General features: G+C 42.4%; 1 protein-coding gene across 8 annotated transcripts in view; it reads left to right on the forward strand.

The window, feature by feature from the left end:
• Positions 1-3611: 3611 nt before the first annotated feature.
• Cyld (CYLD lysine 63 deubiquitinase) overlaps positions 3612-12507 on the forward strand; it is a 55927-nt gene continuing 47031 nt past the window's right edge. For 2 of the 8 annotated variants that reach the window (XM_029480370.1, XM_021169542.2), the window contains exons 1-2: positions 3612-3694; positions 10784-11437. In XM_029480370.1, the coding sequence (XP_029336230.1) occupies positions 10934-11437 (504 nt within the window). In that variant the 5' untranslated portion in view covers positions 3612-3694; positions 10784-10933. The other 6 variants (XM_029480371.1, XM_029480376.1, XM_029480372.1 and 3 more) reach the window with 5 other exon arrangements.

Consider the following 12507-nt stretch of genomic DNA (forward strand, 5'->3'; position numbering starts at 1 on the left):
TCAGACCCCCCCCTAAAACTGGAGTCACAGGTGGTTGTGACCCAGCATGTGGGTAGTAGGAATTGAACCTGGGTCTTCTGAAAGAGCAGCAAATGCTTTTTTTGAAAAATGGGAGCAGAAACCAAAGCAGGTTCCACTATAGCTTCCTTCGCAAAGGAGGGTGGCTGCACTGGACATGAGACCATGCTTAGTGTGTGCACTGCCCCAGATGGGTTCCAGATGTGGCACTAATGTGTCGGAGAGGAGCACTAAGCCTTTTTCTCTGTGCTTTAGACTCGGCCACAGAAATCACTCATCATTGAGAATAATACTGATAACCACTCAAAGAGGAGAGCGATGGCTCATCCGTGCTAGCTTCAAGATGATTAAAGTCATGCTTTTTATCTCATTGAAAAGAGCTTTCTGGTGGTCAGAGTGAAAGCGTCCAGATGGAATGCTCAGGTGTACCGGGAGTCCCTTCTCCAGAGGCAAGTACCTCGGTGACAAAGGGTACTCAGAGGGTGCTCCTCACCCGCGATCAAGACACCATGGTAGGCTTCTGTGGAGAAAGCGATGGTACCCTATCCTCACCTGCCGGGATATCTGGTCTACGTAGCTTTTGTGATTCAGGGCCATGTTCACTGGATTGGTGGGAACACAACAGGAATCACAGAAGCTGAATATGTGACTGGATGTCACCAGTTATGGGGGGGGGGTGTGGGGGTGTGGGGAGAGGCAGTGGAGCAGGGACACCAGATGTCCACTTTGGATTGTGTTAAGTACAGATGTGGAGTAAGCAGAAAAATATAAAATAAACACAGGGCTTGGTGAGGCCTGGGGTAGCCCCCCTGGGAGGTTCAAAGCAAACAGGGTCTATGTCAGGGGCGTGCCAGCACCACTAAGAAATGTTTCCTTCAGTACCCACTGTGAGTCGCTCAATAGCTCCTAAAAGGCTATCTGGATGCAGTCTAGAGAGGGCCATGCATTGAGGGTGGGGGGAGTCCTACACATATAGTAAGGGGATTAGGTGAGACAGCTTGGAATCACACAACCAGGCTAAAACCCCTTCCTGCTGCTCTAGGCACAAGGACCCACCTGGCCCTGATGCAGCGTGCTATGGTGACAGCACGTTCCCCTTCTCAGTTCTTTCAACATGCTGTGCACTTCCTGTTCCCTTTGGGGTGTTCCATCAGCCCCTGCTGACATTCATCATTGCTCTCTTACTTTGCAGGAGCCCTTCTCAGGCTGCTTCGGAGTGCACCTCTCCCTTCTCAGAGTTCTTAGACTGTTCTTATCCTAACTGTAACTGAGCTGTCAACACGGAACACGGGGGTGGGGGGCGCTACTCTTCTCCCCTCCCCCAGGAAGGCAGACCAGGCATTCCTGCTCTCTACTTAGATGTGTTTCCTGGTAGCTGCTCAGCTACTTAACCTGATCTGCACGGAGCCAAGCCCAGGTTGGGTGGGACAGGCTGAGGGCAGGGAAGCAAGAGGTGATCAATGGGGTCTGGAGTCATCTGAAAAGATGGCTGGTAGAGTTTGCACTTGGGCTGGGCCTTACTTGAAGGGAAGATTGTGGAGGCCTAGGAAGCACTTTAGTCAGAGATACCACTTAAACTCAGGCGAAGAAACAGCTGTGTAACTGAGGGAAGCTATTTTCCCACTCTGGACCTTAATCTCCCGCCCGTAAAACAAGACACTGGAAAGATGAAGAACTGCAAATAGTATCTAGTATGGCAATGACATCATTTTTGTGTGTCAGACCATGGCGGCTATTTTATCTCTTGAGCCTGAACGCACAGCTTCAGCATCGTTCTAGGCAGCTCAGTTCTAGGCAGCCAGTACCAACTGACCTGGAATGGTGACTAAGAAGAGCCTGCACGTAAGTAAGGTTTGGATGAGCTGGCGATCTTGGATGAAGTCAGGCCCTGATCCTGATTCAGTGAGCATGTGTCAGCGGGGGTGGGGGTGGGGATAAGTGAGGTACGTGGTCACTGATAGTGCAGTGGCAAACCCTACTGAAGCAGAGCATTCAACTATACAAGATGCCACTATCAAAAAGGACATAAAGATGCTTCAGCCAGGAGCGGTAATCACATCTCCAGGAGCCTAAGGACAATGAGCATGAGAGAAAGGATTTGAGGAGACAAAACAGAATGGGGGAAGGACTCTGGCAATCTGGAGAAAATAAGTCTGCTTGGCCCACTAAAAGATTCCCAAGTCTGCTTCCTCAACTCTGTCCTCTTCCTTGTTAGATGGGGCCAAGCAAAATGTCCTCCTACACAGCCAGACTGGATCTCTGAGTCATGCCAGTGTCATGGGAGAATCCAGATCTATAGGGGAATGTTGTTGTCTAAGGCCACTGCGTGTCACTATTGATTTATATCATGTGGCTAGAGCTTGGGAAATTGGGAACAGGAGATATGTATACCCATGAAAGACAGGTAAGAGTTGAGGCTTCAGTTTTCAAAAGATGCCAATTTCATCATGGGTGATTTCAGCAGGGAGAGGAGTAGTGAGTTAATACTGTTAGCAATCACCCATGTGTCTGTCTGCTTCTGTGTTCTTATTAGTTTCCATTGTTTGGATTTTCAGAAACATGGTAGTCTCCACTGGGGAAATTTGTGTCATGATTAAACACATACACACACACACACACACACACACACACCTCCTTCTCAGTATTAATCACCTTCTCCCATAATTAGTAGTTAAAATGTCAAAGGAGAAGGAATTAATTAAGAGAACTATCCAGTGAAGCAAGTCATGTGCTGCCAGGCTCTGGGGCTGATTATAAAAAGAGTTTCTTTAAATATTTTGAACACTTTTGGGAGTCAGAATCCTTCCGTCTAATTGAAAGATCCTTCACTATACCCTTAATTCTGGCTGGTGGCCAGGGATGCAGTCCTGGGTAAGGTAGAGGGTGGAAAGCCTTTCTTTATCCGTAGGAGACTCTCTCCAACCTGGGAGAGGTGGCCACAGAAGTTTAAAAAATCAGCAGGTGTCTCAGACCCCATCTGAGGACAGAAAGAGCTTCAATTTGTACAGAGTCTACTGTTAGGAGATACTATATAGCATTTCACAATAATCCGGTAAAACAGGTGGTACTAACACCTCCGTTCTACAGACGAGGAAATTGAGGCTCAGGATGGTTGGGAGTTCCCCGTGTTACATGTTGACAAACTGAGAAAGAAAACATTGACTCTAGGTGTAATTCTAAGCTTTGTTCTTTCAATGGAACCCTGAAAATTATTCTCAGTTCTTCTCTGGATCGCTTCCCACCCTAGTTTTGACAGCTAAGCCAAGAGCCAAGACCCGCGCAAGGAGGGTGGAGCTAAGAGCACAGCGCCCCGCCCAGGCGTGGTTTCAGCCAATGGTGACATGGCACTGGCGGCCTTTTGCCCAATCAGCCATCGCTCCTCGCCCCCACCCTTTCTCCTCTGCCCCGCCCCTTCGCTTTCCCTTTGCCTCCACCGAGCTTGACCGAGCGGAAAGTCCCTTCAGCCAGCACCCTGCCAGCAGCCATTGGAGGAAGGTCTGTTACAGGAAGACCCAATCAGAGCGCACGCAGGGTCGGATCTCTGGATACAATTGGCTAGCGCGGCATCTACCCTCTCCGCCTCCGCTCCTCCCTCCCCGCGGGCGGTTCGGAGGCGGGGCAGGTGGGGGCGGGCCCAGGTAGCAGGTTCGGCTGTGCGGGGGCCCGCGCGCCTGAGGTAAATACTGGGGTGGTGGGTGTGGGGCGCCCGGCCGGCCCGGGACGCCGGTTCTGAAGCCCGGGGCTGCGGCGCTGAGCGGCGGCCGAGGCGGGTGAGTGTGCGCGGCCGCGCGGCTGACGCTAGGTCCCCAGTGTTCCTGCTCTGCCTCAGGCGCCCTGAAGCGCGGAGGCGACCGTCGGGCCTCAGCGCCCGCCCGTTAGCTGCCCCGGGCCGACGAGCTTCTGACGTCAACCGCGGTTGTCACCTCCAGCCTGCCTGAGGGCTCCTGACTCGCGGGACTCCTGCACCACAGGGCTTGGGTAGGAGCAGTGCAGGACTCCGTCTTTCTCTCTGGCCCGCCGTCGTGGACAGATGGGGAAACTGAGGCCGGGACCCTGTCTGGCTCCCAACGGCTGCAGGAGGCAGGGAGAATCTCGGGTTATGGTACCTCACGTCTGTGCTGTTTTGTGGGGTGTTGGTGGCTCCATTCCCGGAAGAGCAGTCTGGCCTCGCTAAATGGCGTGTTCTGCTTTTTCTTTCAGTTTCTCTGGCCTGGGGGGGGGGGGGAGGAGGGATGGTTTTGCACAGTTGTGTAGTTGGAAGGTGCACCCTGTTGAGACAGGTACCTTGTTTTTCCTTTTATTATTATGGTCAGCCTTGGAGGAGAACGCCAAGTCGTGAATGATCACGGTCTGGAACTGAGTCTGGGTCAGCTGCCAGGTTATTCATGTCCTTGGCATCTTTTTCTATTCCACCCCTTGGCATTTGCATGTTTTAGGGGTTTGTCATCCTCTAGCCACCAAGCCTTGCAATCTCCCAACCCCCACCATCCCCGCTTTGCTTTTCCCTGGAAAGTTGTCTCCTTAGAGGAGCATTCATTCATACCTTGCTGTGTGTGTGTTGTGTGTGTGTGTCTGTGTTGGGGCTAATCAGGGATTCCTAATAAGATTGCTCATTTTTGTAATCATTGGCTCCAGAGAAGAATGCAGGCATCAAGAGGGCGTGCATTCAAGCATCAGTCTCTTGCACACCCCCTCATACCTCAAGTAGGTTGAATGGCCCCAAGAATTTAGCCTGCTGCTCCCCGCTGGGTAGTGGGTGGATTTGCACTAGAACAGTATTGAAGGAAAATGATTTGCTGGAAATTCTTAGTGAAGTTCATGTAATTTGAATGTTGTTGACAGTACCCAGAACATTCTCTAATGTTCTGCTGCAAAATTTTAAGGTATTCTTTAAAAAAAAAAAAAAAAAAAAAGCCTTGTTTGGACTGGAAACTTTTGAGATGAGCTGATAAGACCAGGAACTTGTTATGTAAAAATGACATATTAAACAGAAGATACCTGAAATTGTGCTTAAGTGATTTAAGGAAGTCTTTAATACATGAAGAAAGAGCAGTAATTATCCTGCCCATCAATCTATACTTAGTGTTTTGCTCCTGGTGTTTATACTGTCATCTTACATTTTTAGTTTCAAATGACGCTCCAAACAACCTGCTTTCATAATTGTGACATTTCCCCTTACTTGTTTCTACTTATATGGATAGTAGCATAGTATAAAACTGATTGTGATTTTTTCCCCCCAGAGAATTAATGATATTTTAGGCAAACATCATGTTTCTCTATTTCTTGATTCTTATTTTTAACATAGTAGAAACTTCTGGTCACTTAAATAGGACAAGGAAATAGCATTTTGGCTTCCACCATTACAATCTAAGCTAATCATGTTTTCTGGTCTAGTCCCTGGAAAGACAAGGAGTGAGTGGGGAAGTCACATTTTTAGAGCCCAGTGGCTAGGTTTAACTCACAAGAGACAGCATTGTTCCTGTCTTCTTGATGTGACTGCAGATGCAAGAGCCAGACTTTTTTTCTTTTCTTTTTTTAAATAAACCTTTAAGTCCCACTTGGTTTTGTGACTCTATCCTCGTGTCACAAATTATTCTGGTCTTGAAATCTCTGTATTTCTATTTACTGTTTAGGCATGTAATGACTTGTTCTTTTAGTAAGAGTTGTTTTTTCTTAAGTTAGTCATTCTAACTGACTGAAAGCATTTGGAGAAGATGTGGCTCTTTTCTTGCATATCCATGCCAGCCTGCTTACCTCTTTACCATTTGTGATTTGAGCAGTATTTAGTATTGTAATTTCTATTGTGATTTAGAAAGCTTTCTGTGGTGTTTAGAACAAGGAGGCTACCTCAGAAGAGGCCAGAAGTCATTGAATTACACCTGTCTTTGTGAGTTTCTTAGGGATGGTACAACTTGATCACTTGAGCATCTAGATGTTTTATAGTCTAGAAAAGTTACATTATCGCTTTTATGTAGCTGATGACATTCATATTGTGATTCTTAAAACCTGGTAATTCTGATCATTATTTGTTGTAGGACTTGCATCCTGTTCATCTTATCATTTCATTCACTGGAGATTGTTCAACATTTATTTTTTTAACCCTCATTTAGTTTAATAATTTTTATTTTAACATAATGGAACCCTCCTTTACTCAGCATTCAGGCTGACAACATGCTCATAAGCAAATAATGATTTCAGATCTCTGATTCTTTTCTGTTCCCTCGTCTCCAGTGTCCCCAAGAAAGGCCTCCTTTCGTCTTTGTGTCATGCTGAACAGTTTGAGGCTACATTGTTGTGGTCCAGCTCTTTGATACTCTTCTTTCAGTCTTTCAGTAATTAATCAAAATATACACAGTTACTGTTACCCGGTCAGACATGGGACAATGTTTAGATGTTTAGACAATGTTCCTGGTATGTTCACCTTCACAGTGATTCCATTTGCCAAATAACAAGAGAGTATACTTGAAAATCTCCTCCTCATACTCTCTCTCTCCGCATTCCTGTGAACTTGCTGTCTAGCATTAGTTGTTAAGTTAGAGAGAGTTAATAGAATAGGCAGGTACCAACTTACCATCTAAAGATACCCAGTTTTAGAAATTTTAGAAATGAAAAGAATCATTTTAAAAATAAAATAGCTATGAAATGTTTTTGGTCAAAAATTTTGAAATGCATTTTAAAGAGACCCCAAACAATAACTTGCTGCTTTTTGACTACCTGAACCTGGGAGCAGTCTTAAAACCTCTTTGTAATAAGGCCTTGTGTACCTTTGTCTTCAGTACCCCTCTAGAATTTGTCTATTCCTCTTCATTTGTGTTGCTTTGCTTTTTCCAGACACACAAACATAGCTCATCACCTCACTTCTTAGAACTGTTTAGAAGCAGTAAACTGGAAAGCAAGAACATCACAAAAACAGTCACAGGCTGACTGCAGGAAACCACAGAAAATGGCTGATTGCAAGAGGGACATATAAGTATATACTGTGATTTCTATAAAACAGGCAAGAGAGCCAGAGGACAGGATGAAAAGCTTTATAACAAAGTAATAAACAGCCTTTTATATTGAGACTCATTAATAATAATTTATATTCCTAATGATACCTTAGTGATCAAGAAAAAGGTAATTTCCTTAATGCTGACATAATAGCATTTTAGTAAAAAAGCCAAACACTTTATCTTGGTTCCTCAGAGGCACAGAGCCATATTAAGGGGTTGTGTAGCTTCTTGGGTGTCCTCTTGAGGGATTTTGTTTACGTTGGGCTAAGATTGAGGTGTCTACAGGTGTGTTATGTAAGTAGCAGATATAAATTGTTCCCTTTTCTGTTGAAGTAGACAGTGCCCTCAAGTGGAATTAAAGAGCACATTACAAAAGGAAGCAGGAAGAGGAGCCGCTCATGCTGCCGCTGCTGCCTCCAGCCTCACCAAGTGTGCAGGTGCTTCAGGTGGCAGTGGTTTGGAGGAGTGCCTGCCTTATCCTGTCTTGGGTGACCAGAGTCTCTCATTTGGGCTTGCAAAGGGACAGACTTGTGAAAATGTTGGGATACTTTTAAGAGATATGTTACTCTTGTGTGTGAAACATAGCAATGTTGCTTTATTATTGAGTCAAATAATACCATTTCTGCTTTAGTTCTAAGAGTATTTGATTTAAATTGCAAGAATTGAATGGATATATATGATAGCTTTATTAATTACTACCTTTAGCCACAGGGATGGAGATGGATATCTCTGTCTCAAAGAAGGATAAAACAAATAACCACATTCTTGTGACAGAGATACATGGAACTATTCTTTTCAGAAAGATAATTAAATAATGAAGCCCTTAATTTGAAAGGATATAATTGTGTTTTTAAACTTTTGTTCTCTAGCAGTGAGCCCCTATGTCATGGATTCTGAACTGGCTTATAATATCTGGCATGGATTCCTTTTAGCAGAGCAGGCCTCAAATCCGATAGAGCATGGTTGCTTGATCCTATGGCAGTCCTGCCACTAGTGGCTCCTGCTGAGTTAGTATTGGACTTCACAGGGTGCAAATATGTATGTAATATGTTTTGGTTACTCTTGCCTCATCTTATTTTCCTTCCACTCCATCCTACTCCCTCCCTACAGGTCCCCTTACCACATTCATGTTATTTTTCTTTTATGACCCATTAAGCTTAATGAAGGCCACCTGTTGAGCCTAGTTGGTCTCAGTGGTGGGTACATATCTAAAGATGATGATTTTCTCTTCCCCAGGATCACCTAGTAGCCAATAGTTTAGCAAGGATGTACCCACGAACCCCTTCCTAATCCATGACTAGTTATTGACATGTCCAGTCTTACATGGGCCCAATAAGCAATCACAGCTGCTGTGAGTTCATGATTGCAGTGGCTGTGTTATGGCCAGAAGATAGTGTTTTGCTCTTATTTTCCCTATCTTCCAGGTTTTATATTCTCCTCCCAAGACTCCACCCCATTCTGCAACATTGCCTGAACCTTAGAGGGAGTAGTATAAATGTTCTGCTTAGAGCTGAGCACTCAAGCTGTTCCCCTTTTCTCAGAACCTTGGACACTGCTGTTCATTGTGGGGAAAAAAAAAAAAAAGCCTCTCTGATTAAGACATAATGTGGCTATAACCAGAGATGTTTAGAAGGCAGTTGGACACCATGCCAATTTAGGTAAACAACAGTATTAAGTTAAACCCTAAGCCGTGAGTTTCTGAACTTGTTTATAATACCTGGCATTGATTCCTTCTAGCCAGAGCAGGCCTCAAATCCAATAGAGTGTAGCTGGTTGATCCCATCACAGTCTTGCTACTAGTAGGCATGTTAGGTTAACTTGCTTGCTGGGTTACTGTTGTAGTCCTGGGGTTCACAGCTGGGTAAGATGGCTGATGTCCTACTCTCCCCAGTGTACATAGCATCTTTCAACACTGAAAGCTAGTTAGCAGGGAGGAAGTGTCTGTCTCAGCTCTAGCTTGGTTTCTCTATATCTTACAGCTAGGGAGTATGTTGTCTTCAGCAATAGAATCTCACCATCTAGTTCTGATGGCAACCAAGAGGATTGGCAAGAATCTGTATTGTCTTGGGGGCCTTTAGGACCTGCCTGACTGACAAGGAGGGTATCCCATACCTGCCACTGGGAATTTTGTTTTAATAACCATGGCTTCTGGGATCAGCAGTCTAGCTAAGCAGGAAATCTTCCTTCTAACTCTAATTTTCTTTCAACTTTATATTTTTAAATTGGCTTACAAAATAGTAGATTTTAGACTGTCAAGATGGCTTAGTAGGTAAAGGTATTTGCTGTCAAGCCTGATGACCTGAGTTCGATTCCTAGAGCTGACATGGTAGATGGAGAGAACCAGTTCCTACATGTTGACCTTGTACCTTTCATGTGAACTGTGGTATTCATGTGTAGCAAGAGCGGATAACTTTGCCTTGTTCCTGATTTTAGGAGAATTGCTTTAGGTTTTTCTCTAGCATGATGTTGGCTATAGACCTGTCTTATACAGCATTTGAAATTATATAGTTTAAAGTCATCAATAAGAGTAGGCTTTAACTACAGAATTGTGTAATTATTTTTGTAACAGTTTTAAACGAAAAATTGAAGCTGGAAAGTAATCGCTTGTATATTATTTTTTAATACATAGTTAAAACTGTGACACAAACCCCACAATTTATTGATATAAACATCTATAATTCAGTATTATTATCCTATAGTCATATGTCATTATTACATAGTCCAAATTTTGAGGCTATAAACCATTTTCAAATATTATTTATATACTTAGATTATAATATTTGTTTATTAATTGTAAGAAATTAAATAGTAGTTATAATTAATTTAGTTAACATCTCCCTGTCTAAGCACAAAATATACAAGATTATGATAATGAAAGTGAGGAGGCCTAAAGAGATGGGTTAGCAATTAAGAGTTTATACTGCTCTTCCAGCGTACCTGAATTCAGTCCCCTGTACTCATGGTGGGTAGCTCACAACTACCTATCAATTCAGCTCCAGAGGTTCCAACCATCCCTTCTTATGGCTTCCTGGAATACCTATACACACGGGGCATATAATCATACAGATACAGAATATACACATGTAAATAAAATGTATAAAAATAAAGTTGAGTCAGATAAAACATAAATGAATTGTAGATGAAGCTTCCAAATATAATATTGTCATATTTTTATTGATAAAAGATGTTCAGTACTATAATATGTAACTTACTACTTAAGTTACATGCTTAGAAATAATAGCCTTTTTAATTAATAAGATTATGCATGTTTTCTCAAAGCCCTGTGTCTTATCCGTTCAAGTAAGACTGAAATGCTACTTTATAGTTTAAAAACATCTCATCTGGGCAGTGGTAGCCCACACCTTTAATCTCATTACTCAGGAGGCAGAGGCAGGTGGATCTCTGTGTTCAAGGCCAGCCTGGTTTACAGAGCAAGTTCTAGGACAGTAAGGGCTTATACAGAGAAACCCAGTCTTAAAAAAACTAGGACCAAAGCAACAACCAAACAAAAAACTGAAAGGAAAAAAAAATCTCAGAGATTGTGATTTTATAATTTTGAAATAGTCATTATTGTTAATGTCTGCAAATGCTTTGCTTCTGGCTTTCTTAAAATGCAGTTACAGTAGACACAGTCACATGCTTTTAGCTCTTTGAGATGTGTATGTATGTATATATATGTATGTGTGTGTGTATAAATGTGATTTTTAAAATCTTAAGCTTTAATTTAAGGTTGTATTGAATGGAGTCTAAAGTTTGCTTTGCTTGTTTGCCAGGCTCTTTGAATTGCTGTCTTTTTACAACATGGATGCCAGGTTGCTAAAATCTTGCTTTGGGACTTATAGTGAGTTCATTTTTTTGGATTTTATGACAGATTTACTAGTGGCTCCTTTTTGCCAGTTAATGTTCTGAAAGTTACTGTCACAATGAGTTCAGGCCTGTGGAGCCAAGAGAAAGTTACTTCACCCTACTGGGAAGAACGGATTTTTTATCTGCTTCTTCAAGAATGCAGTGTAACAGACAAACAAACTCAGAAGCTGCTGAAAGTACCCAAAGGGAGTATAGGACAGTACATCCAAGACCGTTCTGTGGGGCATTCAAGAGTTCCTTCTACAAAAGGCAAGAAAAATCAGATTGGATTAAAAATCTTGGAGCAACCGCATGCAGTTCTGTTTGTTGATGAAAAGGATGTTGTAGAAATAAATGAAAAATTCACAGAGTTACTGTTGGCAATTACCAACTGTGAGGAGAGGCTCAGCCTATTTAGAAACAGACTCCGACTAAGTAAAGGCCTCCAGGTAGACGTGGGCAGTCCTGTGAAAGTACAGCTGCGATCTGGGGAAGAGAAATTTCCAGGAGTTGTACGCTTCAGAGGACCTTTATTAGCGGAGAGGACGGTGTCGGGGATTTTCTTTGGAGTAGAATTACTGGTAAGTTTGAAAAGACATTTTAGTGTTTTTGTGAGTGTGTGTGTGTGTGTGTTGTGTGAGCACATACATATTTCCTCCTTTTGTGTGCAGTATATTTTTTATACTCATGATCCTTAGGATTTATGGTTTTTGTTTGTTTTTGGTGTACTTCTCAGGATAGACCCCAAGGCCCTCTACCACTGATCTATATCTCAGCCCCAAAGTTTATTTAATAATAAACTGAGAGGATATAAATTCAGTGCTTGAATTTTTAATTTTAACTTAAAATACTAATTTTAACTTAAAAATCGTCTCTTATGATAGGAATATATAAGTCATTGTTCTTGACTTCCGTATCTAAGAAGTTTTAAATTACCTTATATTAAAAGTTAATCTGGGGCTGGAGAGATGGCTCAGCCGTTAAAGGCTCACAACCAAAAAGCTAACTCTGCCAGTTCTAGTTAAATACTTCAAAAATTGTGAAATATCTTGTGATGTCTGTCATCTACAGGGTTCTCAGTTCCTTATGTATGCTATTAAGTATAACAGTTTTAGGGCAAGAGTTTTGAAATATATTGTAGCAATTTCAGTTTTATTATACTTCTTCCTGACTTTTATAAACTGCCTTGGAATTTATTTCTGTTGGAAACATACCTAAAATTTTTTTTGAGTATTTCCAAACTGAGTATTGGTTCTCAGCAGTGCCACACTCTGACATTCTTGTGAGTAGAAGGTCTTACTTGCTTCTTGATTGGTTTTTCAACAGTGAGATAGTTAGGTTTTGACAGCCAGTTATGGTTTATACTAGCAGGGTTGCCATGCTACGTAACCAGCCTATATCCAGCTCTGTGAATCTGTTTCTCCTCTGTGAAGTGCTTATAGCACATGACTTGGAGTGTGTCTAGGGCACACTAATACAGTGGATGGCATACAGCTCTTTTTCAGTAAATGGAGCAAATGCTGCTCTTTGCTTAAGGTAGAATGACAAAAATTATGGTAGAATTCTACTGTAAATTTCTTTTTTTTTTTTTTTTTTTTTTTTTTTTTTTTAAACTTTTTTTTTTTTTTTTCATAATTGAATTTCTGACAGT

The sequence above is a fragment of the Mus caroli genome, chromosome 8 (genome assembly GCF_900094665.2).
Source record: "Mus caroli chromosome 8, CAROLI_EIJ_v1.1, whole genome shotgun sequence".
Taxonomy (NCBI): Eukaryota; Metazoa; Chordata; class Mammalia; order Rodentia; family Muridae; genus Mus; species Mus caroli.